At 34.5% G+C, this 25,741-nt stretch overlaps 1 protein-coding gene across 4 annotated transcripts in view; it reads left to right on the top strand.

Annotated features, from left to right (window-relative positions):
* The first annotated feature begins 1,850 nt into the window (after positions 1-1,850).
* The window catches only part of THOC1 (THO complex 1), a 42,347-nt gene continuing 18,456 nt past the window's right edge, over positions 1,851-25,741 (top strand). For 3 of the 4 annotated variants that reach the window (XM_015595689.2, XM_015595688.2, XM_006920042.3), the window contains exons 1-10: positions 1,851-1,971; positions 4,057-4,130; positions 4,223-4,283; positions 5,512-5,578; positions 8,938-9,056; positions 9,509-9,557; positions 9,961-10,056; positions 17,357-17,439; positions 19,520-19,593; positions 24,774-24,882. In XM_015595689.2, the coding sequence (XP_015451175.1) occupies positions 1,918-1,971; positions 4,057-4,130; positions 4,223-4,283; positions 5,512-5,578; positions 8,938-9,056; positions 9,509-9,557; positions 9,961-10,056; positions 17,357-17,439; positions 19,520-19,593; positions 24,774-24,882 (786 nt within the window). In that variant the 5' untranslated portion in view covers positions 1,851-1,917. The remainder of the gene's footprint in view (positions 1,972-4,056; positions 4,131-4,222; positions 4,284-5,511; positions 5,579-8,937; positions 9,057-9,508; positions 9,558-9,960; positions 10,057-17,356; positions 17,440-19,519; positions 19,594-24,773; positions 24,883-25,741) is intronic. The other variant, XM_025038628.1, reaches the window with a different exon arrangement.

The following is a 25,741-nucleotide window of genomic DNA, read 5'->3' as shown; positions in this document are numbered from 1 at the left end:
TATTGTATCTTTATCTGGTGTTTCTTCACTTAGCAGCAAAATAGTTCATTTCTCTCCAAATATACTGCCAGCTATATAACTTGGTAGAAACTGTAAAAGCCATTTTTAAACCCATAACATTCTTTGGCCTCAGACATTAATACAGTGTGGTTTCAGATTAACTGTTCAGACCTATTTCTGTTCAGAACCCAATGTTAAAGAAAACAGCTATCTTTCACTATGCTTTCTCTCTTCCATACCTCTGCTCATACCATTCTCTCCATTGGGAATATCTTTCCTATTCACCCCTTCCCACTCCTACCTATGTCTATTAGCATCCTCCTGGGTCCAGCTCATATTCTATCTTTTCGATGAAGGCTCCTTGACCACCTCATGTGGTAGGGATTTCTCTCTCCTGATCTCTTACAGCAGCTATTACCTAAATTACTTAGGAAATTGTATACATACTGTAAATGTTTGTTCCTTTTATGTCAACCACACTAAGAGCTCTTCAAAATAGGAATTAAGCTTTATTACTTTGTTCATTTGTTCATATATTATTCTTTCAACAAATACCGTCCATTGTGTACAATGTATCCAACAAATGTTTGCTGAATAAACAAACAGAATTCTAAGTCACTGGGCTTTGATGGATGAGTCAATAAACTCCAGTTCTTCTTATGTTTGGATTTTTGCAAAAAATTGTATTTCTTTCTCTGGTCTTAGTTGTGCTCTACTTAATAATCACCTGTAATATAATAATCCTATTACATCAGTTACCTATTAAATCAGTTAATAAGTTTATTTTGCCAATTTTTAGATTTGTTATACAATCAAACCTGAATGATTCTGTTCATTCTAAAAAAGACTGCAATGCTCCAGGTAGCCATCATTGTTCACAATTCCCACTCACGGGCAACACTATAAACATATTTTTTTGTTGTTAGCTTCCTGTCTTCTCGTTGGATGTCAACGATGGGAACAAAGTAAAGCGCACCTAACTTTCTTCATTTAGGTACACGTGGAAGAGCTGGTAGGAAGTTCCTTCCGTTTGAGTCAATGCATAATTTCTCTCCCCACAGCATAATTCCAACTAAGAAAGTTACTGCTGCTTGACTTCTCATTTGGTCAAGCCTCTCCAGAAAGAGGAGACATGGAAGGAAATTGCTGAGAAGACATGGTTTTGAAAGGGGTGCCTCTACCCTAGGCGCAGGGCTATCCATTTTCCTATCAGCGCCGAATATTGCATTCCTCCTCGGTCCCTCTCTTTCTGTAGAGATCTATATAGGCCCGCAAGTAAATTGATTCCAAGATATTAATAATAATCATTATATTGCTATGCAAGTCACATTTGCATTATTTCATTCGCGCTTTTCAAGAGCCCTGTGACACAGGCATTATTTCTATTTCACAGAAGAATGAACTGCTGATGAGCTACAGGGCCCATGAACTACAGGGCTGATACGCAAATCCGGGGCTGAGACTATTCTTTTGGGAAGGACTGAGGTCCGGGTGCCCACGGCCACTGTCGACACTTGCCCATCTTGCTTTCCCAGATAACCCACTTGCCTTCGATTCTGGGGCAGCGGTTAGCTTCCCGTGCAGCCCCGTGAGCCGTACCTCGCTCGGCTTCTCCAAACCAGGAAAAGCACCGCGGTAATTGTCCCAGCCTGTTCCCCGCAGTTTACAGGGGCGCAGCTACCCATACGCCGTCGCCACAAAGGTTACCCACGAACCCGGACCAGGTAGTGTGTGGCGAACTAAGGCTTCCAATGCCCACCTGAATTCGGTCACCACAGAAGCTCCCAACTATCAGCCGGCCCTCCCCTTTGCTCACACGCCGCTCTAGCCGCGTACAAAGCGGGTAATCTCGCTGCTCGCGGCTTGACGTCATCGGCCTGCGCCGCAGCGCGGTGGCGGGCACGCGCAGCCGAGAAGATGTCTCCGACGCCGCCGCTCTTCAGTTTACCCGAAGCGCGGACGCGGTTTACCGTGAGTGTAAAGCGGGAGGGAGCGGCCTTGACCCAGCGCTACTCTTTACCCTCCTCTCGATGAAAGTACTGGAATTTTACCTTAGGGTAAAGCGAAGACAGAGGTGTATACGCCGCAGCGTTGGCTCCCGGCCCCGTCTGGGGCTGGGAGGTGGGAAAAGCGCATTACCTGCCTTTTCCGCGCGTCCTTTGCTGTCCGTTTCCGCCATCCTGCCGGCTGGAGCCGGATCTCCGCGTTCTGGGCGCCCTGCATGAAGGGCTCATCCGTAGACGATCTCCCGTCTGGTTTAGCAACTCTGCAGCTCGCTTAGGGGGCAGGTGTCTCCAGAACTGGAAGGGAGTGGTTTTAGCCCAGAGAACCGGCTCCTGCCCCACCTCCTAACTGCCCGGTGATTGTTCCGGCCGCCTGTTCACCACACCTTTCACTCTCCATATCTCCTAAGAGATCGGTTAAGAAATCCTAAGTGGGAAAAGGCAAACAGATCAGCTTGGGAAGAGTTGCCAGATACCATTTTATTCTTACACATTGGAGAACAGTAGTTTTAGCATCTGAGAACTAAACACCTTACAGAGCGTTTTCATGTTAGCTGTTTTATTATCCTTCGTAGATGACATGTAAGAACTAAACATCTTACAGAGCGTTTTCATGTTAACTGTTTTATTATCCTTCGTAGATGACATGGAAACTGAGACACACACACACACACCCCACACACACACAAAGTTAAGTGATTTACTAAACTTTTTTCTGATTTTAAACCTCAGCATGAAGAATCTTGTTCTAAGTTGTTTGACTGTATTTGTCTTTAGCTTTTGCGCCAATATCTCGAGTCATGATTCAGCTACTAGGATGGTTAACTATGCATACTAAATGTTTAACTAGTTATAGTGGTGCCAGAATGAAAATTCTGTGAAAGAAAATTGATTCTTTGTAGTAAGTAGTTTTTTATGTACGCGGAGTTTTTTTGGTTTTTTCCAGTACAGTGTGGTGTTTGTCTTTTATCGGATTATATCTTGTTTATGTTATCAGAATGATTTTCTTTCTCTGCATTTTGCTGTAATCTCTGGTGCTTTGAAATTCTGCTAAGAGTAATTGTTAGGAATATCTAAGATCATGTTAGTCCTGGAAGAGGCCATTTAATTAGAGATTATCGAGTACAGTGTTTCTCCAGCTTCCCTGTGTTGTGGGATCACCCGGGATCTTGTTAAACGTAAATTCTCATTCAATAGGCTTACACTGGGGATCTAACAAGTTGCCAGGCAGTGCTGCTGCTGCTGGTAGTAAGGGTCTACAACAACCCCTTTGTTTAACTGGTGAGGAAAAGGTAGCATTAAGGGATTTGCCCAAGATGATAGGGCAGAGTCAGGAATGGACATTTCCATTATAAATCTAACTCCTGTGAGGTAATATGACTTTTCAAGTGTACGTGAATTTTCACAGAATAAATGACTTTGCAATATTTTTGTCTTTCAATTGCGACTACTTTAAGATAACCGGCAGGTGGTATTTACTATGTGTGAGGGACTGTACTGAGCAAGCTACCTAGAGGAGGTAGTACTTGAGATGGGCCCTGAAAAATGGATAGAATTTGCATGAGCAGGTGGGAAGAACAACATGATTGTGTAAATACACTAGAATGAGCTTGATAGAAAATTATGAAAAATGGGTAAACCTTAGTGGAGAGTATGTGTTAGGGGGTAGTGGGAAATAAAATTGAATAGATTACGTGGAATAACCTTATCTAGACCTTGGGAAGAAGCTACGAAACTTTAAAACCAAAGCCTGTAAATAAGGAGCCATTTGGAGACTTTTTTAAAGAAAAAGCAGAATACTCTCATGAATGTAATATTTATAATAGGAGAGAAAACCTGGAATGAGAAAGCTTAGCTAGGAAGCTCTTGGCCAGGTTTAAAGTGATGAGTATGTATCAATAAGTGGCATTTGAATAAAAACTGCTGATAGAATGACTGATAGGTGATTTTTCCCAGTTATAAATATTTTTAAGTAAGAAATACTTATGAGTGATGTTTTCCAGTAAATAATAAGCAAAAATTTTCTACTTATTTGCTATTTTTATTTTTCTAGAAGTCTACCAGAGAGGCCCTGAACAGCAAAAATATCAAGCCATTGTTGAATACCTTCAACCAGTTACCTGGCAGGTAAGACATTGATATCCGTGAATATGCTTGCTTGAATCTTTATACTTACCCTGAGCTGTTTGAAAAACGTAGCTGTCTTTTGTTTTTAATAGTGAAAATGAAAAAAAATGTACCCTTGACCAAGCTTTCAGAGGTGTTCTAGAAGAAGAAATTGTAAGTATGTTTTTTTTTAATTTATCGTTATTGGCAAATTAATAAGTTCTGTTATTTTTTAAATTGCTTTTATTTGAATGAATATTTAAATATGATTATTTTTCCTAGAGTGAGCTTGCTACTTTTCAAAAACTGACTTGATCATATTATAGGATTTATGTAATAATTAAGGATTTTTGACAGCACAGGTACAAAATCCTTTGAAGAGTTTGGTTTACTAAATGAAGAGAACTCTCTCCAAGTGAATAGTATAAGAAAAGTTCATTTTAAGTCTTCCTTAGCAAGAACTAGAATTTGTAGTTGAGCCCTCTTGCTTTGTTGTATAGACAGGGGCACATCCTATAGTGGCACAAAAGATCAAGTAGGGACATTCAGCATGGGAAATTGGGATTCCATGCTCTCATTTTCTCATGGCATTCTTCTCATCAGCATCTAAAAAAAAATAACTAGAGCTTGTCTAACTTCAGTAGAGAAATTTAATCAAATGTGAAAAATCTGAATTTATTTACCATTAGTGGGGCACCTGAATGAAAGGAAAAGTTGCATCAGTTTATTCTTGTTTAGTGAAGGTTGAGTGCTGAGAAGCTAGAACTTTTTCTCATGGCCCTAATACAGTGTCCTTTTCTTTTGGACAATTCTGCATTAAAACTTATTTTTTCTTCTTCAGACCTAGTCACTTACTTATTGTGAGGAATTAGACAAGTTATTTTATTCTTCTGAGCCTCACTTTTGTTTGCAAGAAGGGAAATAACCATTCTTTCAAGATTGTTCTGTAGAGTGATGGTTAACGAACACTCAATAAATGCTGGTTTTTATGATGTTATTGAACATAGACACTACCGCCCTTCTATTAAAACCCTCTCGTACATATTGATGCACCAATACAATTCATTCCCCTGGCCCTGCCTTCACCCTGTGCCATTGATTGATTTATGGCCTCAGCTCTTTTGTACATGATTAGCTTACGGCCTTAATCATGCTAATGTAACCGTTTTACTTGGTATACTTCTACAATTAGTGACTATTACTTGGTATACTTCTACAATTAGTGACTATTACTATTTATTTTTTGTATTTTCATCTTTAAAGCAATTTTATCTTCTGTGAGGAATCATCTTTATCCCATATTTGTGATAATTAATTTAATGTCTGAGGGTATATTTTTATTGTTATCAGATTAGTTGGAACTCTGGCCCCTAAATTAAATTGTTTTCTCCTCTGTTGGTAGATAAATCATTCATCATGTGAAAACGTTTTAGCTATTATTTCTCTTGCTATTGGGGGAGTAACTGAAGGTACGTATGGTTTTGTTTTGCTTTCAAGTAATCTTGAACATGACATCCTTTATTTAAAACATTCTCCCCATAATTCTCCACTGATCTGATTTTGTTCATTTTTCAAATTCTGCCTTTTCCAAGAAGTCCCAATTAAATTAGCTCACATTTATTTCTCATTCCTAGTATGCAGCGCACATTTTAGCACTTTCTTTGTTTTCAGGTTGTTTTGTTCATCCTGTAAATATTTATTGAGCATCTACTATGTGCCTGGTACAAAGTAGGACTTGACGATTCAATGGTAAATAAAACATTTTCTGCTCATGAGGAGCTTAGTGGCTAATGGGGGAAACAGACTTGTAAATGTTTTACTGTGGTTTAATTACTGTGGTTGAAGTGACTGTAAACTTCAGAGTCTAAAGGAATCAGGAAGGTCTTAGGAAGCTGCAGTGAGCTGGGATATGAGGGATGATGAATTGGTCAAGCAGAAATAGACGGGAATAGCTATGTATAGGCCACCTTTAGCATGGATAAAGAACTACGTGGAGCAGAGGGGTAAAAGGATGATGAAAATGGTGAGGAAAGAAGCAGGAGGGATAGGTTAGTGTCATTTGTAAAGGGCTTTGAATGCCATATTAAAGAGGAGCTATGGAAATAGAGTTGGATTAAGGGAGACTGCTGGCAGGAAAACTAGGTAGGGGACTATTAAAATGGAACAGTGGCAGTGGGAGATAGTTCCAAGAGATTTTTAAAAAGACATAAGTACACAATGCCTACTTAACACATAGTAGAAGCTCATTAAATATTTGCAGAAAGAAGCAATGAAAATGTTCATTATAACTCTTTTTTAACCAATTTGGTTAAAATACTCATTTGATTAATTCAGATAATTTATGCAAAAGGTGCCTTTTAATCTGTAAAGCATTATTCACATATTATTTTGATACTTATTCCTACAAAAACTAGAACATAAAAGATAAAAGTGGTCTTCCAGTGTAGCAGCAAGCTATTTTGTGAACTTAAGCATAATTCAGAAATTCTGACTTCTCATGTTAAACTTTTATATAAGATGTTTATTCTTTCATTCATTAAGCATACTTAAATGAGTTGTGCAATGGACTGTTCCTTGCCAAACAGTATGCAGTGTCTGCTTACTTCATTGATTACCTTGATATGTTACTCCTATACACTGGTAATGTTTTTAACACTCGAAGTTGTACAAAGTCAATGTTTAGAACTTTATTTGAAAAAGGTGAGGGCTTATGAACTTAGTTAAATTGTAAGTAAACACTTTAATTTGATGGGGAAAATTCCTTCTTGAGAGAGATTATAGTATTGTTTATGTGACACGTTTTCAAATTGTCCATAACTATATTTTATTAAATTCAACTTAGCAGATATTTATTGAGCTTCTGTTCAGTGTCAGACACTTTACTGGTTAAAATATACAAAAATGCCTGCCCTTAGAAAGCTGATAGTTTACATAACAAAGAAACAGGATATGATAAGTGCTATAATATATGTACGGTGTGCTTCAGAAGCATAGAAGCGGTGGCCTGCTCAAAGATATCAGGAGGTTTTTAGATGCACCGTGTGCTCTGTGCTTTAAAAGATTAAGTTAGGAACTTACCATGTGATAGGAGGACTATTTAGGCAGAAAAAGCATTGTGAACAACCATGCAAATAGGAACATTGCAAGGTATTTAGTAACTGAGGAGAGAGTATATGTGGCTGAGGTTAAGGTGAAGCAAAGAGGATCATGTAGAGGTTGAGACACAGATTGTGAAAGTTGTGGGGGATCATGCTATAAACCAGCTCATTAGAATCACCAGTGAATCTCTATTTTTAAATGAAATTGCCAGGCTTTAGCTTAGTTTTAATCAGAATCTTTGAGAGTAGAATATAGGTAATTTTCTTAAGTTCTGTAATTATCAAATGTGAGTTAGCTTAGGCCAGACTGTAGTGCAACTAATGGCAGGGAGTATGTCCTTCAAATCTCTTAGATGTCCAGGGCATATAGTATCACAGAATCTGAGTCTTAAGGGACTTTAGAGGTCACCTGGTTCAGTCTCATCTCTGGCCTACCGTACCTTCCCTCTGTAACGTCCCTAGCAAGTGGTCATCCAGCCTATACACCCATTAATGGAGCTCACTATCTGATTTCTGTTAGATAGTTTTGATTATCAGATTGCCCTTGTATTGAGTTAAAATCTGCTGCCTTTTGCCACCGACTGGTTCTAGGCATTATCCCTCACATCACATTCCAGATATGATCTTAACAGTGCAGAGTAGAGCTGGCAACATTACTACCTTTTTTTGAATATACTGTATTAATGCAGTGTTTTGGGCTTACAATGCCCCCTAGATTTTTTTTTTTAACGTACCATGCCTAACTTTACTTAAACTAGTCTTAGTATCACCTTAAAGTAGAAGGAAGAACAAGCAGGGAGATAAAAGTATTTTTAACTAGTCTAAATGTCTTTTTCTTAAAAATCTTTAATTTATTGCTTTATATTAATAACATTGAATTTAGGAATAAACAGCTTTTTATTATTCTTTCCCCTGAAACAGTACTGTTATTTTAAATGTTTAATAATAGTTGAAATCAGTATCAAACCTTTTCATTATATTTTCAGAGATCATCTTTTCAAGTCACAGACACAATTCAGCAACACTAGAGAACATTTGGAAAAGAGAAAAAAGGAAACAATACTAGTCATAATTCCTCTACTTTAAAAAACTACCATTTATTTTAGTATATGGTTTTAGTTTCTCTAGTCTTTTAAAAAAAATTTATTGTTGTTACTAATATACATACAGTTTTGAATCCTGCCTCTTTCACTTAACTTTATATAATAAACATTTTCCAAGTTATTATAGTCATAATCATCGTTTTTAATTGGCTGCATTATATTCTTTTGAATAGCTTAGTGGTGAAGAAAACAGACTGTGGAGCCAGACTACCTGGGTTCGTATCCCAGCTCTGCCACTTACTGGCTCTATGATCATGGGCGTTATTTAACTTCTCTGTGTCTCAGTTTTCCCATTCTTTAAACTGAAGATAGTATTATCTACCTCATAGGGTTATAAGGATTAAATGTATTAGCATATGTAAAACACTTAGTGTGCCTGACATATAGTAAATGCTCTAGAAGTGTTATCAAAAGTGATTATCATTATCATTATTACTGAGTGCGCATACCAAAACTTAAAAGTATGTCCTGTTTGGGGACTTTTAGGTTGATACCATTTCTTGTCTTTTAAAGTCTTGTTAGGATTGACGAAGTGTACCTTTACAGTATTCTTCAGAATGATTTTGCATGGGCAATTTTACTGAACAGTATTTTAAACTTTTAAATTGGCTTGTGTTTCACCTGAAGGTATTTGTACTGCATCTACACCTTTTGTATTGTTGGGAGATGTTTTGGATTGTCTTCCTTTGGATCAGTGTGACACAATATTCACTTTTGTGGAAAAAAATGTTGCTACTTGGAAATCAGTAAGTTCTTCAGTTTCTTTTTCTACTAACATTATCTTTTTATTGATCTAAAGTTGCAAGGGTAGGTTTTGGCTTAAATTTCTGATATTGCTAATTGCCAAAACATTTGTTCTTGTGAACGAGTTACATATTCTGCTGTGGGCGGCAGGGCGGCGGGGGTTGGCAGTGGTAAGTAAGAATCATGTATGGAGAAAAAGTTGAAGTACAAATTTTGACTTAGTAACATTTTACTTGAAAATGCACACTTTCACCTGTTTAAAACAGTGTAGTATCATGTTTTGTTATTTTACATATCAGAAAACTTTTATATTATTTGCTTGAAAAAAGCGAAAGTGGCATAGTAGACTCCCAGTGCATGTTACTATTCTTTAATATTTTACTTCCTGTGACTTATTATTGAAGGATGTACAACAGCTTCTGAACTATAGTAATAATTTCTGTCTTAATTTCAGAATACATTCTATTCTGCTGGGAAAAATTATTTACTACGTATGTGCAATGGTAAGTAATTCATTGGTAAATGATTTTTTTTTTTAATGTAAATATGGCCAGAAAAACAAGTGGTCGAATTAAATACAAGTAATAAAATTTTCTAAATAGATTTGTATCTTCATTTTTAAATAATAGTCTGATTTATTAAAACTGATCATTCACTTTAAACTGTTCCTGTTCTGGATGGAAACTTATCAAAAACCAAAAACAATTGGTAAAGCTTATCTTGCTTTTGCTAAACTTGTTTTATTCCTAATTTTGTAGGGGTTTTTCATGGCATTAGTTTCTACCTCCATTTTAAGAACTACTGCTTTAGGAAGATACTCTTGGCAAACTGGTTAAGAAACTTGGGTATGGTTGTGATAAACAGAAAGATCTCCCTTCTGTGTAACTTTCATTTCCATATTATTAGATCTCCTTAGAAGATTATCCAAATCCCAGAATACAGTCTTCTGTGGACGAATTCAACTCTTTTTGGCCAGGCTTTTTCCTTTATCTGAGAAATCAGGTAAGCTTTTATACATTAAACAAATGCTTTACAGGAAAATCTTTTCCAGTTTTTAATGGCTTTGAATCTGTCATGATGACAACAAGAAAATGGTTATGAAGTTGAAAGATAGCATAGAAAATTGTCACTTTATTTTGTTTTACTAGTAAACAGTGATACTATACACAGGTCCTAGTGTATAACACAGGTAACCCTTAAATAAAGTTATGGTTCTTTCTTTAAGTTCAAAGCTTATTAATGATAATGTACAGTTGAATCACACTGAAATATGCAGATTTGAACCATCATGTTTTTATTTCATTTCATAATGGATGCCTATTTTTCTGCTTCCATTTTCTCCCTCAGTAGCTACTGTTTAGTCACATTTACTTCCCTTTATTTCTTTTACCATTTTTTAATTGTGAAATAATAACCCTCATATAGAAAAGTGCTTAAAATAAATGTATAGAATAATTATGAAGCAAACACTTGTGTAACCACTGTCCAGATCCAGAAATGTAACATTGCCAGTTCTCCAGGTCCCTCCACAATCTGTTCTAAATGCCAGGTTTTAATATCTCTTTGCCTCAGTCTTCCCTTCTTTAATATCAGGCTAATATACCACCTACTTCATATGTTGTAAAGGTTAAATGAATTAAAATATGTAAAGAGCTTACAACAGCCTACATGTGGGAAAGTCCTACAGTACATGTTAGCAGTGGTTTTTACGTGCTTTCTTTTTGTCATGCTAGATCTATGCTGGTTTTTTTTTTTTTTTTTCTTATTTAATGTGGTCAGGATTAACCTAGTTTAACTAATATATTTACTACTTCTATTTCTGACCTAACTGTAATCATTTTTTCCTTTAGACTTTTCTTTAATGCAGATCTGTGTTTTGTCTGAAAATCTCTCCTTATTCTTGAGTGGTTTCAGTAGATATAAGATCCTAGGTTGGCACTAAATACAGGATTTCATTTTGTGTAAGATAATCATTACTTGGCTTTCTATCTTGCATTATTCTATAGACAAGTCAAATGTCAGTCTAACTCCTTTGAAAATAATCTAGATTTTTTTTCTCTATTTGCTCTTAAGATTTTTTTTCTTTCTTTCTTTTCTTTTCTTTTTTTTTTCAGTTTTACTATGATGTACTCAGCCTGGATTTCTTTTTCTTTATCATGCTGTAGATTTGTGGATATCTTGAATCTGTGGATTGGGGTCCTAAAACTTTGTAAAAGTTTTAGCCATTATCTCTTGAAATATTATATGCCTCTTTTTCTGGAACTCCAAGAAACAACCTTGTATCTTCTTACTTTGCTTCTTACACTTCCTATATTTTTCCTCTGTTTATCACATTCTGAATAATTTCTTCAGAACTGTTTCCCAATTCACTACTTCTCTCTTCAGCTATGAATAATCTGTTGCTAATCAAGTTCTTGATTTCAGTTGATGTATTTTTCATTTCTAGAAGGTCTTTTTAAAATCTGCTGTCACTTTTTAATTTCTTATTCTCTGCTCATAATTTTCAAACTTATGTTTTAGTTTTTATCCAGCATTATTTTTACTTTTATTTTCTGTTTCTGATTATTTCAGTACTTTAGTCTTTGTGTATCTGTCTCTAGTGTCTCTTTCTACTGCTTCTCACTCAAGTTGTCTTATCTCTGTGTGTGTTGTTAGTGTTGGCTGTTATATTTAAGAAGATATTTAAAGAAATAATTTTGAGGTTTAGAATAGATATCTTTTTCCAGATAGAATTTTCATTACTTCTGCCACACACTTTTAAAAGGGGGCTACTACTCTTTAATCCAGCCCAGCTCAAGGCCTATGATTTCTTAGATCATCAAGAACACTTAGCACTGAACTGTGGTTTGGTTCATCCCTACCTGAGGATGTAGTCCTACAAGTTCTCAGCCTTTAAGATGATTGGGATAGAATTTATTAGATTCCCCACCTTCCTTGGGCCCAGAGATTTACTTTTATATCCTAGCTTCAGGAAGCTACTAACTTAGTTTTGCAACTGATTCTTCTTGTTTGGCAGATGTCCTCAAGACAAAAGTGGCTTTGAGTGCTAAATGATACATTGCTTATCTTCCTTTCCTTTTGGATTTTTGCCTGATATTCCTGACTATCTTGTCAACTTTGTTTTAAAGAAAACCATTTTTTTTTTATTGCCCAGAACAGTGCTATGAATAAGGTTTTTGATCTATAAATACTTATAGAATTAATTATAGAAATAAATTTATCCAAGTTTTTAGTTGTCTTTAGTGGGAAGGTTAATCTGAATTAATTGGCCTTCCATTACTGGAAACTTGCCCTTTTTTATTACTTTTTTTTAACAGCTTTATTGAGATGTGACTTCACATACCATACAATTCACCATTGAAAGTGTACAATTCATTGTTTTATAGTATATTCATAGGGTTATGCCCATCACTACGGTCTAATTATAGAATATTTTCCTTCTAAAAGGAACCTGTATCCATTTACTGCCAGTCCCACTTACCTTCATACTTACCTTTCCCAAGCCCTAAGCAACCATTAATCTACTTATTAGTCTCTAGATTTTCCTATTCTGGACATTTGAAAAATGGAATAATACAATATGTGATCTTTGTGACTGGCTTTTTAAACAGCATAATATTTTCAAGGTTCATCTGCATTGTAGCATACATCACTCACTAATCCATTTCTTCTTATGGCCAAATAATATGCCCTGTATAGCTATACCACCTTTTGTTTATCCATTCATCAGTTGTTAGACATTTTGATGGTTTCCAATTTTTGGCTATTATGAATATTGCCCCTGTGAACATTTGTATACAGATTTTTGTATGGACGTATGTTTTCATTTCTCTTGGGCAAATACGTAGAGTAGAATTGCTGGGTCATGTTTATATTCTTGAGGAACTACCAAACTGTTTTACCAAAGAGATTGCGCCATTTTACAATCCTTTCATCAATACACATGCGTTTCAGTTTCTCTGCATCTTTACTAACACTGTTGTCTGTCTTTTTTTTATATCCAATCTAGTGGATATAAAGTGGTATCTCACTGTGGTTTCGATTTTTATTTCCTAATGATTAGAGATGTTAAGCATAGGCTTCATGTGCTTACTGGTTATTTGTATGTCTTCCTTAAAAAATGTCAGTTCATATTCTTTGCTGGTTTTTAAAATTGGGTTGTCTTTTTATCAATTAGTTATATGAGTTCTTTTAATATCCTAGATACTAGACTCATATCGAATATATAATTTGCAGATATTTTCTCACATTCTGTGGATTACCTTTTCATTTTGTCAGTAGTATCATTTGTTGCACAAAAGTTTTACATTTTGATGAAGCTTTATATCTATTTTTTTCTTTTGTTGCTTGTGCTCGTGGGGTCGTATCTAAGAAACCATTGCCTTACCCAGAGGTCCCCAATCTTTTTGGCACCAGGGACCAGTGCTCCCATGAGAATCTAATGCCTGATGATCTCAGGTGGAGCTGAGGCAGTGAAGCTAACACTGGGGAGTGGCTGCAAATACAGACGAAGCTTCGCTCACCCACCGCTCACCTCCTGCTCTGCAGCCCAGTTCCTAACAGGCCACAGACCAGTACAGTCTGCGGCCTGGGAGTTGGGGACCCGTAGCCTAACTCAAGGTCATGAAGATTTACTCCTGTGTTTTCTTCCAAGAGTTTTAGCTCTTACAGTTAGGTCTGTGATCTGTTTTGAGTTAATTTTTATATATGTGTGAGGTAGGGGTCCAGTTCCATTCTTTTATATACGGATACCCAGTCATCCCAACACCATTTGTAGAAAAAACTATTCTTTCCCCATCGAATTGGCAGCTCACCTTCTTTATGCCTTCAGAATATCAAGATCAATTGAACTTTGGGACGTGGTACTAAGTGTTCCCTCTATAATCCTTTTGTTCATTGCTGTCCCATTACTGACTTGCTGTCATTCAATACCATTTTAAATTTCACTTCTTCAGAGAGGCTCTTTTTGAGCATCTAATCTTAACCTGACACAGCAGTCACACATTATTACCACCCGATTATAAATCTCTTCTTAGCATTTAACACCATCTATCATTTTCAGTTTATGTCCTTCACCTCTATATTCTCTGTTCCTAAACAGTGCCAGACACCTAGTCACCATTTAAATGTGTGGTGAACGAAGGCTCTATCTCTTTGTGAAATGAAGTGTGCCCCTCACAAGTGATTTCTTTTGCTGGAATTTACAGAAGACGTAAGAACAGTGTTTCATTTCTCAGAAATTCTTTTGTCCTTTCTGGTTATCTCCAGCTTCCACTCTCTTCAATTTTTTAAAAACATTTTAAATAACTTTTTTAATGTACGACATCTCTAAATTGACAAGACATCAGCCACCTTTTTTCCTTTAATTAATTAGTTGAAAGACTGACAACATATTGCTAACGGTAGCTTTAAACTATATCTTTTAATATACTATACTTTTAAATTGATTTTTTAAGTTACAACAGTAACACAATCTTATTTCAGAAAATTGGAAAGTGAAGTAAAAAACTTCATTATTCATAATCAATCTTTCTACCCTAGGTTGGCATTTTGGAATATTTTCTTTTTCTTTTTTACTTTTTTCTTTTTTCTTTTGCTTTTTTTTTTTTTTTTAACATGTGTAGATACTTGAGATTCACTAGGGTATATCCCAAGACCTTCAAAACGCCATTTTAGCATGTAATTTACCATTAAACATACTGAAGTATGACTGAAATTTTTAAACTTAATGAGAGTTATAGCATGTGCTATATTGAGTAATAAATAGAGAATAGACAGGGGTTTTTTTTTAAGTAGTCAGTGCTGAATGGTTAGCCAGGTTTGTTTACTAACTTCTTGATCTAGCATACTAGCCTTTCCTAAAAATCCTTTTGTTTTGAAGTAACTTTAGACTTGAAGACGAGTTGCAAAGATAGTATAGAGAATACCTAAATAATCTTCACCTAATGTTAACCTCTTACATAACCGTGGTACTGTTATTCATACCAAGAAATCAACATTGGTACAGCACTGTTAACTACAGAGTTTATTTGGATTTTACCAATTTTATCACTATTTTTTTTCTATTTAAGGATCTAATCCAGGATCCCATATTGCATTTAGTTGTCATGTTACTTTAGTCTCCCCAGTCAGTCAGAGTTCTTGAGTCTTTGCTTTTTTTTTTCATGACCTTGATACTTTTGAAGAGCATTGGCCACGTAGTTTATAGAATGCTCTTCGATTTAGATTTGTCTGATGATTTTTCATAATTGGATTAAAGTTATGGATTTGGGGGAAGAAGACAGAAATGATCTGTTTTTCTTAGTGCATCATTTCAACGTGATATTGATTTGTCTTATTACTGGTGATGTTATCCTTGATCACCGTATTTCTCTGCTGCAAAGTACTGTTTTCCCCTTTGTAATTAAATATTTGGAGGGAGATACTTTGAGGCTATGCAAATACTCTTTTTCTTCTTAGACCTTTGCCCACTGATTTCAGTAGTACATGTTCATCAGTGGGTCTTGCCTACAGTGATTGTTATTAGATTGTCCTTGTGTTGATTTTCTGTTTCTTTCATTCCTTTTACATTATTAATTGATATTCTTCTATAAGAAAGAGTTATCTCTTTATTTACTTATTAATTTGATTATTTATTTCAGTATGAACTCATGGATATTTATTTTATCTTCTGGGTTATAATCCCATAGTATCATTTACTTTGTTACTCAAGTTCTTCTAGTTTTGCCCATTGGAAATTCTTTTAGGTTTTCCTGATACAAGAAGACAATCAGGTTCATCTTGTATTTTTCCTGCCCGGACCTGGAATCACCTATTTCTCCAAGGAGCCTGATTTCTTTTATTTAAGAATGATATTTAGAAGCCAGAATCTGCTAATATGCTAATTGCTACTAGAGTATCACTGCTTCTGGGCCCTCTCAGTGGACAGTACTAGGAAAGATTTGTATGTATACAACTTGTGTATACATATACATATGTATTTATTTCTGTATATCTGAAAGGGGTTCTTGGACACAATTCCAACATGGTGGGGGTGGGGGAGTGAGGATGGCTTCCCCACACCAACAAGCAATTGAATTCAACTCAATTCTGATACTCTCTGTGTACCCAGAGAGAGCATCAGATCCCACAGGTAAAGATCTCAGGCCCACAAGACTGTCTTACACTTCAAAGCCAGTCAGTCACAAGCCCAGGTTTTTACCTATTTCTGACCAACTGGCTATGAATCAGAGGTTCCCACACACCCCTCCTTTTGGGTTCAGTTAATTTCCTAGAATAGCTCACAGAATTTAGGAAACCCTGTTTACTTACTAGATTACTGATTTATTATAGAAGGTATTAAAGGGTACAAATCAATGAAAAGGACAAAGGAGCTTCTGTCCCATGATGGCACATGGAAGCCTTCTGTTTCCCCAACTTGGAAGCTCTTTCATAAAGATAGCAATGACCTGTCCCTTTGGGTTTTTATGGAAGCTTCATTACATAATAATGATTGACTAAGTCATTAGCCATTGGCAATTGATTCAATGTCAAGCCCGTCTCTCCTCCCCAGAAATCAAGGAATAGGACTGAAAGTTCTAATATTCTAACCACCTGGTTGCCTATACTGTCAAACACCCGCTTCTCCTTAGGTTGGGTCCAAAAATCACCCCTTTAATGTAATAAGAGATACTATTTTTGCCTTCATCACTTAGGGGGTTGGGAGCTGTGAGCCAGGAACTGTGGATGAAGCCCAAATATATCTGAGAAATATATTTCAGTCAGCTGAATGACAAAATATATATATTTCTTATAAATTGCAATATCACACTTTCTGTTTTTAAATAACCAATAGCAAAAACCATGAGATTATACTAATACTTCTGAGTTTATCTTGCACCAGTATACCTGCTTATTTAGTTTCTTTCTCTGACAGTGGGAAACCTAGCTCTTATAACTACAATGTTTTTATCATAAATATTGTTATACACTCTCACTTTTTGATTAATAGTTTTTATCTGATTCAGCAAAATTATAAATTACTACATATTACATCATATATAAAATTGTTCTTAAATATTCATGAATAACAAGGATCAACTATATTTGTTATAATGTATGTAGAATTCTGTGTACTCTAAAGGCACCTTTAAGAAATGAATCTTAGGAAGAAATTGAAAATCAAAGTGTCATTATTTCTGACTTGATCTTTTCCTTAACTATGGGTTTATTTTGTACGTTATGGTTGTATGAGAAAGTTATATTCTTAAACAACTTTAGGCATTTGGTGGATTTGCTTTGAAATCTTTTTTTCTTTAAATAGGTCTTAACTTGCAGAGTCAGTTTAATCTGGAAAATGTCACTGTTTTCAATACCAATGAGCAGGAAAGCACCTTGGGTCAGAAGGTGAGGCTGATAAGAACTCTAACAGAACATGTTTATAAGTTTGTTATTGAGATAACTGATATGAATGGGTCTTCTAAGTCATCAAAAATTTTTAAGCCTTTATTTCCAATTTATAGAAATAATATGTATTTTGTGATAAAAATGCAAACAAAATAGAAATATTTAAAATAGAAAGTACAGCTACCCCATAATCCAAGGCTCTAAAGATAACTACTCTTAACATTCTCTGTCTGTCGTTACAGGGCTTTTTGTGTATACGTAGTTTTATTCTGAAAACGAGATCTTATAGTATATACTATTCTGAAATTCACTTTCTTTTAGGATAAAATGATTGCATTTTTGCATCAGTATGTTTAGGTCTGTTTCAGGTTTATTGCTCATGATAAATCTTTGGATATATTATAATCCCCTGTCAGTGGGCATTTAGATAATCTCTAATAGTGAAAAATTAATAACATTATAGTGAATATTATTACGTATATCATTGCTATATTATGCAGATGTCTCCTTAGGACAAATTTTGCTATGTCAAAATATATGCATATATCCAATTTTGATAGCTATTGCCTAGTAACTTCTCAAAAAGGTTGTACCCATTACTACAACCATTGGCACATAGAGAATGCCTGCCCCTTTTACCACAGGCTCACACTAACCCTGGGGATTATCCATTTTTAAAAGTCTTTGCTTAATTGATATGTACTTGAAAATTAAGTCGTCTTTGCTTTAACTTTCATTGGTTATTAAGGAAGCTGAGGACTTTAGTGTATGTTTATTAGAATTTATTTTTCTTCTGTGCTAATTTGAAGCAATGAGGAAGAGAATTGCCTGCTCCTGCCATTTGCCCAATTTACTATTGTAATGTCTTTTTCTTACTGATATATAGAAACTCATTATATAGAATATTATTAATTCATTGCCTACCATATGTTGATATATTTTTTTCAGTTTATACTTTTTCTTGTTACTTATTTAAAATTTAAATTTGGATATAATATTAACATTTGTTGGACTTTTGTTTTATTGTTTCTGGTTTTATGTCATGCTTAAGGCTTTTTCTCCACAAGATTATATCACCTCCTTTGTTTGCTTCTGGTGCATTTATGATTTTTATTTTTTCTTTTAACTTTTTAACCCAGCAGAAATATTGAGTTTGGAATAAATTTAGTTATTTTTTCCGAACAGTAAGCTAATTATCGCAGAACCATTTGTTAAATAATCTGTTATTTGCCCACTGATTTTTAAAAGGACATCTGCTATAATCGACTTTCTTTTTAAAGATTATTTATGCTATAATCAGAAAGTCCAGAGTTGGCAAAGTTCTGGACAGTCAGCACCTACTCTCCATGTAGGAGCAAGTTATAAAATTTCTAAATTATTAATTAGATATAATTAATATCTCACTGTAGATTAATCAGACTATGCAATTTATTCCTTAAAGTGTAATCATTAGCAGTTTGGAAATAATGTTGACTTTGCTTAAGATTTTTCAAAATCTTGTCCTTCACCCTTATGTATCTTTTAAGTACTTCTTGGACTATTAAACGTGAACTTATTTTAAATTTTTCAATATAGAGCTGGACATTCAGCGTATCCTAATGTGTTCCAAGATAACAAGTGTTCTATGTGGGGGTCGGGGTGGGTTTCCATGGTCAAATTAAAGTTAGGAATAAAAACTAATTAAATTCACTTTAAGAGTTATTTACTATAGTTCTTAAAGTCCTTAATATGCTAATGATCTTTCTCAGTTCTCTAAAAGGTCATTGTATATATTTCAATAATATATTTTGCCATAGACCCTTTATTCCAGAAATAATCTACTGACTATGTTTGGAGAAATACGTTTAAAACTTTTGACTTTGTCTTCATGACTATTTTATAGCATTGTCATACTGCTGTTGAGTCTCCCCATCATATAGAATTTTGATTGCCTTAAAGATTAACTATAGGTCCAAATGGTTACTGTGATTAGATTTCTCTGCTAATGCTTGTCTAGCAGTGTGTGAGTGATATTATTGCAGCATTTACCTTCTGCCTGACAATTGTTTCACAACAGGCTGTACATTTTTTTTAAATTTAGCACACTGAAGACAGAGAAGAAGGGATGGATGTAGAAGAAGGTGAGATGGGAGATGATGAAGCTCCAACAACTTGGTGAGTTTTAGGAAGTTCAGAGTTTCTTGATGTACAAAGATACTACCGTAATGACTTACTGAGTCGTAGAGTGAGAATGTAGACAAAGAGAAAGGGAAACATGTTTATGGATTTCTTTTATTTAAAATTTTCATGTATATTACTTAAAATTATAAATCCTAAATTACTAATGGGTTGTATCAGTTGGTTTCTAAATTGCTTGCGGACAATTCATTGTTTACACAGCCTATTTTATATATATTCATAATATTTGAAAGGCCAACCATAAGCAACCTAGGCACTCCTTCCCTTCTCTCTTCCATTTTGTTTTGTGAACTCAATGCCTGTTGGTACTGAGCTGACTATTTAATAAAGTAGGAGAGATAAGAAACTTCTCTCTTCTCCCCTCCTATCCCCTATCACTGTTTCTTATCCTCTATAACCCTGTACTTTCTTTCCTAATCATTTCTTTCTAATGCTAGTTAGAAGCAATGAGGAAGAAAAAAGTGAAAGTATGAAGGAACACTTTTGTTAGCATTCTTCCAGGTGTCTGAGGTGACAAAAGTTATCATCATCAGTTGCAATTGAAGGAATTCCAGAAGATCAAGAGGTTTGTATATCTGCATAGGGAGACATATTCCTGCCATCCCAGATTTCAAATTCAAACACATATCCTCAAAGAAACTTTGACAGTACTGTGGCTCCAGACTTAATTCTAATATTTCCTAGTCATATAACCTTGAGCAAACTATTTAACCTTCCTGCAACTCAGTTTCAGAGTCTTTAAAATATAGTAATGCCACCTACCTGCTTCAGTTAGTGAGAGGATTAAATAAGATGCTAATCAGAAGTGGTCTGTTAAGGAACTTGGTAGTTATCCTTATTAAGACTGTAGTTGTTAATACTATATAGCATGATAAATGTAAAGCACTGAGAACAGTGTCCAGTAGCTATTACCTATAGTTTTTTTGTTTTTAGACACCTATTTGTATGCATTATGGTTAGAGTAAGCTTTCAGAGTCTGGCCTGGGTAACATAAGGGCATTGGGCCAAGGTATTAGTCTCCAACATAACAGATCACCTGAGATGTAAACAAAGCCCTAAAGACAAACTCTGACCAAGGCAGTTTATTCTAGTTAGACTCCCTAAGCCTGTGTAGACAATTCAGCTCCATTGATTATGTTCATCAACTAGTCTCTGCTGCAGGAAAATCACTTGAACAGGACTCAGTACTCAGCTACCTCTCAGTCTGTCACAATTGCTATTTTTGAATGGAAGAAGAAATTGTATGAGCAATTACTTTGTGACCAGCTATATCACCAGAGTACCTTAGGCACTGCAATTAATAAAGAACACATTATTCATTTATCTATAATGCGAAGTCCATTTCAAATTTGGCTGAAATACACCAATAAAAATTTTTGTATTAAAAAAACTTCATTGTGTAAAATTCTATAAAATTATCAGTTTAACATTTAAAAAATACAGTAGTCCCTGCTTATCCATGGGGAATATGTTCAACTACCCCTAGTGGATGCCGGAAACTGCAGATAGTACCGAACCCTACATATACTGTTTTTACCTACACATACATAACTATGATAAAATTTAATTTATAAATTAGTACAGTAAAGTTAACAATAATAATGAAATAGAACAGTTATTACTGTACAGTAATAAAAGTTATGTAAACCTGACTCCTCTCTTTCAAAATACCTTACTGTACTATTCTCACCTTTGTGATGATGTGAAATTATACTACTCATACATGATGAGATGAAGCAAGGTGATTAACATAGGCATTGTGACGTAGCATTAGGCTACTATTAACCTTCTGACGATAAGGATTACTTGAACACAAGCACTGCTGTTCCCCAACAGTCAATCTGATAACCAAGACGACTACTACGTGACTAATGAGCGGGTAGCGGATACAGTGTAGATGCACTAGATAAGGGACGGTTCACATCCTGGGCACGTCAGCACTCAATGGCGTGAGATTTCATCACACTACTCAGAACATTTTTTAACTTATGAATTGTTTCTGGAATTTTCTATTTAATATTTTCAGTCCATTGTTGATTGCAGATAACTGAAACCCTGGAAAGCAAAACCACGAATAAGCGGAGACTACATATGTTTTTTTATAGAGGATCTTGGTTAAAATGGTTACAGAACATTCTATTTTAGATAATAACTCTCTAATTTGTTATTGTTTGCATATATAATCAGTAGTTATGTTTGCTTTGTGTGGATAAATATAAAATCCAAAAGTATCTGTGAAATGATCACGGTGGAAGGCAAATTGCAGTGGTTGAAACATGAAAGGAAGGTAAAGAAGTGGTGAACATTGAATGCAGACAACTCTTTTGAGAAGTTTGGCCATGAAGGGAAATAGAGAAATAGAACCATCAAGGGGGAGGATTTTTTAAAAATATATTAGTCCTCAACTATAAAAGTTTCCTAGCAGTAATGTATTTATTCTGTGAGGCACCTCAGACACATACCAGGCCAACTAAAGATAAAAAGAGAAAGATCAGAAGCTGTTACAGGTAGAAAATGATAATTAGCAACTTAGAATAGATTGTTGTTTGTATCAAACATTAAATTAGATGTGAGCTTCCTGACAATGGAGACAAAAAAGGACATACAATGGTTATGTAATTCTCATTCTTTGATTAGAGGTAACTTTCCAGTTTTCTTAAAAGAAACTTTGCTGGTACTTGAAGAGATATTCTTATATGTGATAACTAATTGTGTGTGTGTGTGTGTGTGTGTGTGTGTGTGATGTTTGTGTATGCATATAAATGTATACATATATATACATTCTCTAAAAGCAGTTTTGTTTCAAAAACATACTTTTATTAAGTGTATGGAACTATACAAATATTGGTTATTGTATTATTTCATGAGTATAAATAATTTATATGTGGCTATTTCTTTTTCCATTTTACTTTGGCATTTTGGGAAATGTTGCTTCTGCAGCTTTTATTTCTTTAATTTGATACAGAGAAAACTCAGACCTATAATTTATTATCGTAGATCACTGAAGTTGCTTTAATTATAGAAATAGGTTAATGTTTAGATAATTGTTTTCCTGTTTTCAGGGTTGTTTGTTACTAGGGAAGAGTTTAGAAAGAGCGAAAGTTAACATGCTCATTGCTGGTTCTTAAAACTTGTGTTGGGAGCTAGATTTTTGTCAGTTAAAAGTTTCCATTCTTCATTACTGAATGCTTGAGATACTAGCAGTTACTCTAGCAAAGTTAGCATTCTTTTTATCAAAATAAGCCAAGCTTGCTAAATTATTTACTTGACTTTACATATAATCTAAAGCCATTTTAATCTGGGTGAGTACATAAGCATAGTTTCAAACGTCTTTTGTAAAATAAAATGTGCGAACTTTGGAACTGCTATTTTCTTGCAGACCTAGGGCTTTTTCAGTTATATCTAAGTTCACAGCTTTGTTCCAGGCAGTTATCAGAAGTATGAATGTAAGATAAGTGATATTTTACTATGTGTTTAGATGTGTGTATGTTTTTCTTGAGTTGATATGCCATTTGATATAAATTTAAATAAAATTATTCTTTCAATGGATTTTTCATGATAATGACTTGTAGTCTGTCCTCTGAACCATATGTATTAAATTCCTGTGGCAAGATTGTTTATCAAATGTGCCTCCATATGTTTTACTAAAACTCTTTTCCCTTTGTTCTTAGATTAGTGATATATATTTTCAGACTTCTTGTAGAAGACTGAATTTTACACTAGAAAATCATTTTATACTTTTTTACTCTACCTTTTTAATTTTATATACAATGAAACTAAGAGATTTTTCAGTCTTTTAAATATTAGTTCTCCCTCCAAAAAAAACAAAAATCAAAATATGTAGTAAAAATTGTACTCCCTTTATTTTACTATGTTCTTTTAAAAGCATTATAGTACTGTCCCTGATAATCCCTCATCATCAAAAAAGTAATTTTCAGCATGTGCATCCCAAAGATTAAGAGAAATTAACTTACTTCCTATTATTGGCAGGACTCTTAAGATAATGGTACTGCGTAGATCACTAAATCTATCTCCTGTTTCTCATATAAAATTAGTCTTACTTGGAATATCTGTATGGGTATGAAGCTAACTTTAAACCATAGGTTTGACTTATTAAGGTTTATTTAGAAAGAACAAATATGGTGTTACACAATTTTGTTTACAGACAAAATTAATTTTATAGTGGTGTTGAAAATTGTGGATATTTGAGGATATGAAATATTCAATACCTCAAGCATTTTTGACATGTAGGTAATACTAAAAGACTTCATTGGCTGTTTTGAATGATGTAGAAGAACAATCTCATGGATTAAAAAAGTCAAATGTTTTAACATTAAAAATTAAAACATTTTTTATTGATTACTTGTAAATATGAAACTTAAAAGAATTTATATTGATGCTAGATTTGTAACATAGCCAAATCAGAAGTTGAATTAGTAATACTATAATAAAGACACTAAAGAAAGGGCTTATTTCTGTAATACTAAGTTGATATATACCTAATATGTTCGTCCCATACTAGGACTTCTTAACTTAGTGTGTCGCTTAGAATATAATGCCTATTGCTTTTAACATTGATTCGAATTAACATTATTTTAACAACATAGAAGTTGATTTCTTTCTCATCTAAAAGTCTGGAGACAGGCAATTCAGGGAAATTGTCTAGGGACCCATGTTCCTTTTAATTTTTTGTTCCACCATTTTTGGTGTTTTTTCTTTTTCCTGTAGTCCAGGATGGCTCATCATCACATCTACATTCTAACCAGCAGAAAGGGAAACAGGAAAATGGTAAACTGTGGCCCAAATAGGTCACATGTGACTTCCATTCTCAACAGCCCAGAATTTAATCACATGACCATGCTAGCTCAAGAAAGGTCGGGAAACATAGTCTTTAATTCTGAATAATCATGTATCCAGCCAAAATTTAGGGGTTCCATCACTATAGATAAACAGGGATAGGGTCTATTTATTAATTTCCCCTTCATTATTTATTAAAGTTTATATAAATATTTATGGATATGTACTTTTGTAGAGTAAAAGGCCATAGCTTTCATCAACTTCTTAAAAGGGTTTGTGACCCAAGAAAAGTTAAAAAGCACTTAGATATTTCTCGAATAACTTAAATGATTTATTTAATATACCATTTCTTTTACTAGCTCCATTCCAATAGATTACAACCTGTATCGAAAATTCTGGTCACTTCAGGATTATTTCAGGAACCCTGTGCAATGCTATGAGAAGATTTCATGGAAAACTTTTCTCAAGGTAAATTGCCAATCTCAGACTACCAAAAGCCCGATATTTTAGAGCTAATGGCAGAGCCAAAATTTGAATCTTGTCCAGTATTCTTTTCACTATCTAATTCTACCTCTTATGTTTTTATTCCTATTTCATAATGTACAGAAGCTAAATTGTAAGTTAATATTTAAACGACTGATATTTTGAAGTACTTTATAAATGACAAGGTTTTAAAAGTTAACATAATGGGGTTTTTTTTGACATAATGAGTATTTTCAGTGTGAATTGATGAATTTTTATGGAATACATTCTATCTTTACTTTGCACAAAATTATTTTAGCTTTCCTGTTAGAACGGGAGTCTGCAAACTATGGCAATGGACCAGATCCAATAAACTTACTGTTTTTGTAAACAAAGTTGTATTGGCACACAATCACACCCATTCATTTACATATTATCTGTGGTTGTTTTTGTGCTAAAATAGCAGACTTGAATACTTAGACTGAGACCCTATGAACTATATAACCTAAAACACTTTCTGTCCCTTTACAGAAAAAAGTTTGCTAAGCCCTTTTTTATAAGACTTCTCTATATTTCTTTTTCATGGCTAAAGATCAGTTATCCTTTCTTGTTGTAATCAAAATTGAGGTTAATAGATAGCTCTTAAAAGTAGGATAGTGTATGTTTTGTGTTATTTTTAACAGTTTTTATTTTATATGCAATATCTTTTTTTGGACACCATCCAAATCCAAATTAAGTGGTGAGTGAGAAATCATCTGGAATTGTCCCTCAACTGGATAAGATTTGACATCATTTTATTTGGTCATAGTCTTTAGCACAAGAAATGTTTAACCATTTCCAGAGCTGTCTAAACAACTATTTTCAC

The sequence above is a fragment of the Pteropus alecto genome, unplaced genomic scaffold (genome assembly GCF_000325575.1).
Source record: "Pteropus alecto unplaced genomic scaffold, ASM32557v1 scaffold146, whole genome shotgun sequence".
NCBI lineage: Eukaryota > Metazoa > Chordata > Mammalia > Chiroptera > Pteropodidae > Pteropus > Pteropus alecto.
The sequence above is the reverse complement of the archived record's forward strand: the minus strand, read 5'-3'. Positions and strand labels throughout refer to the sequence as shown.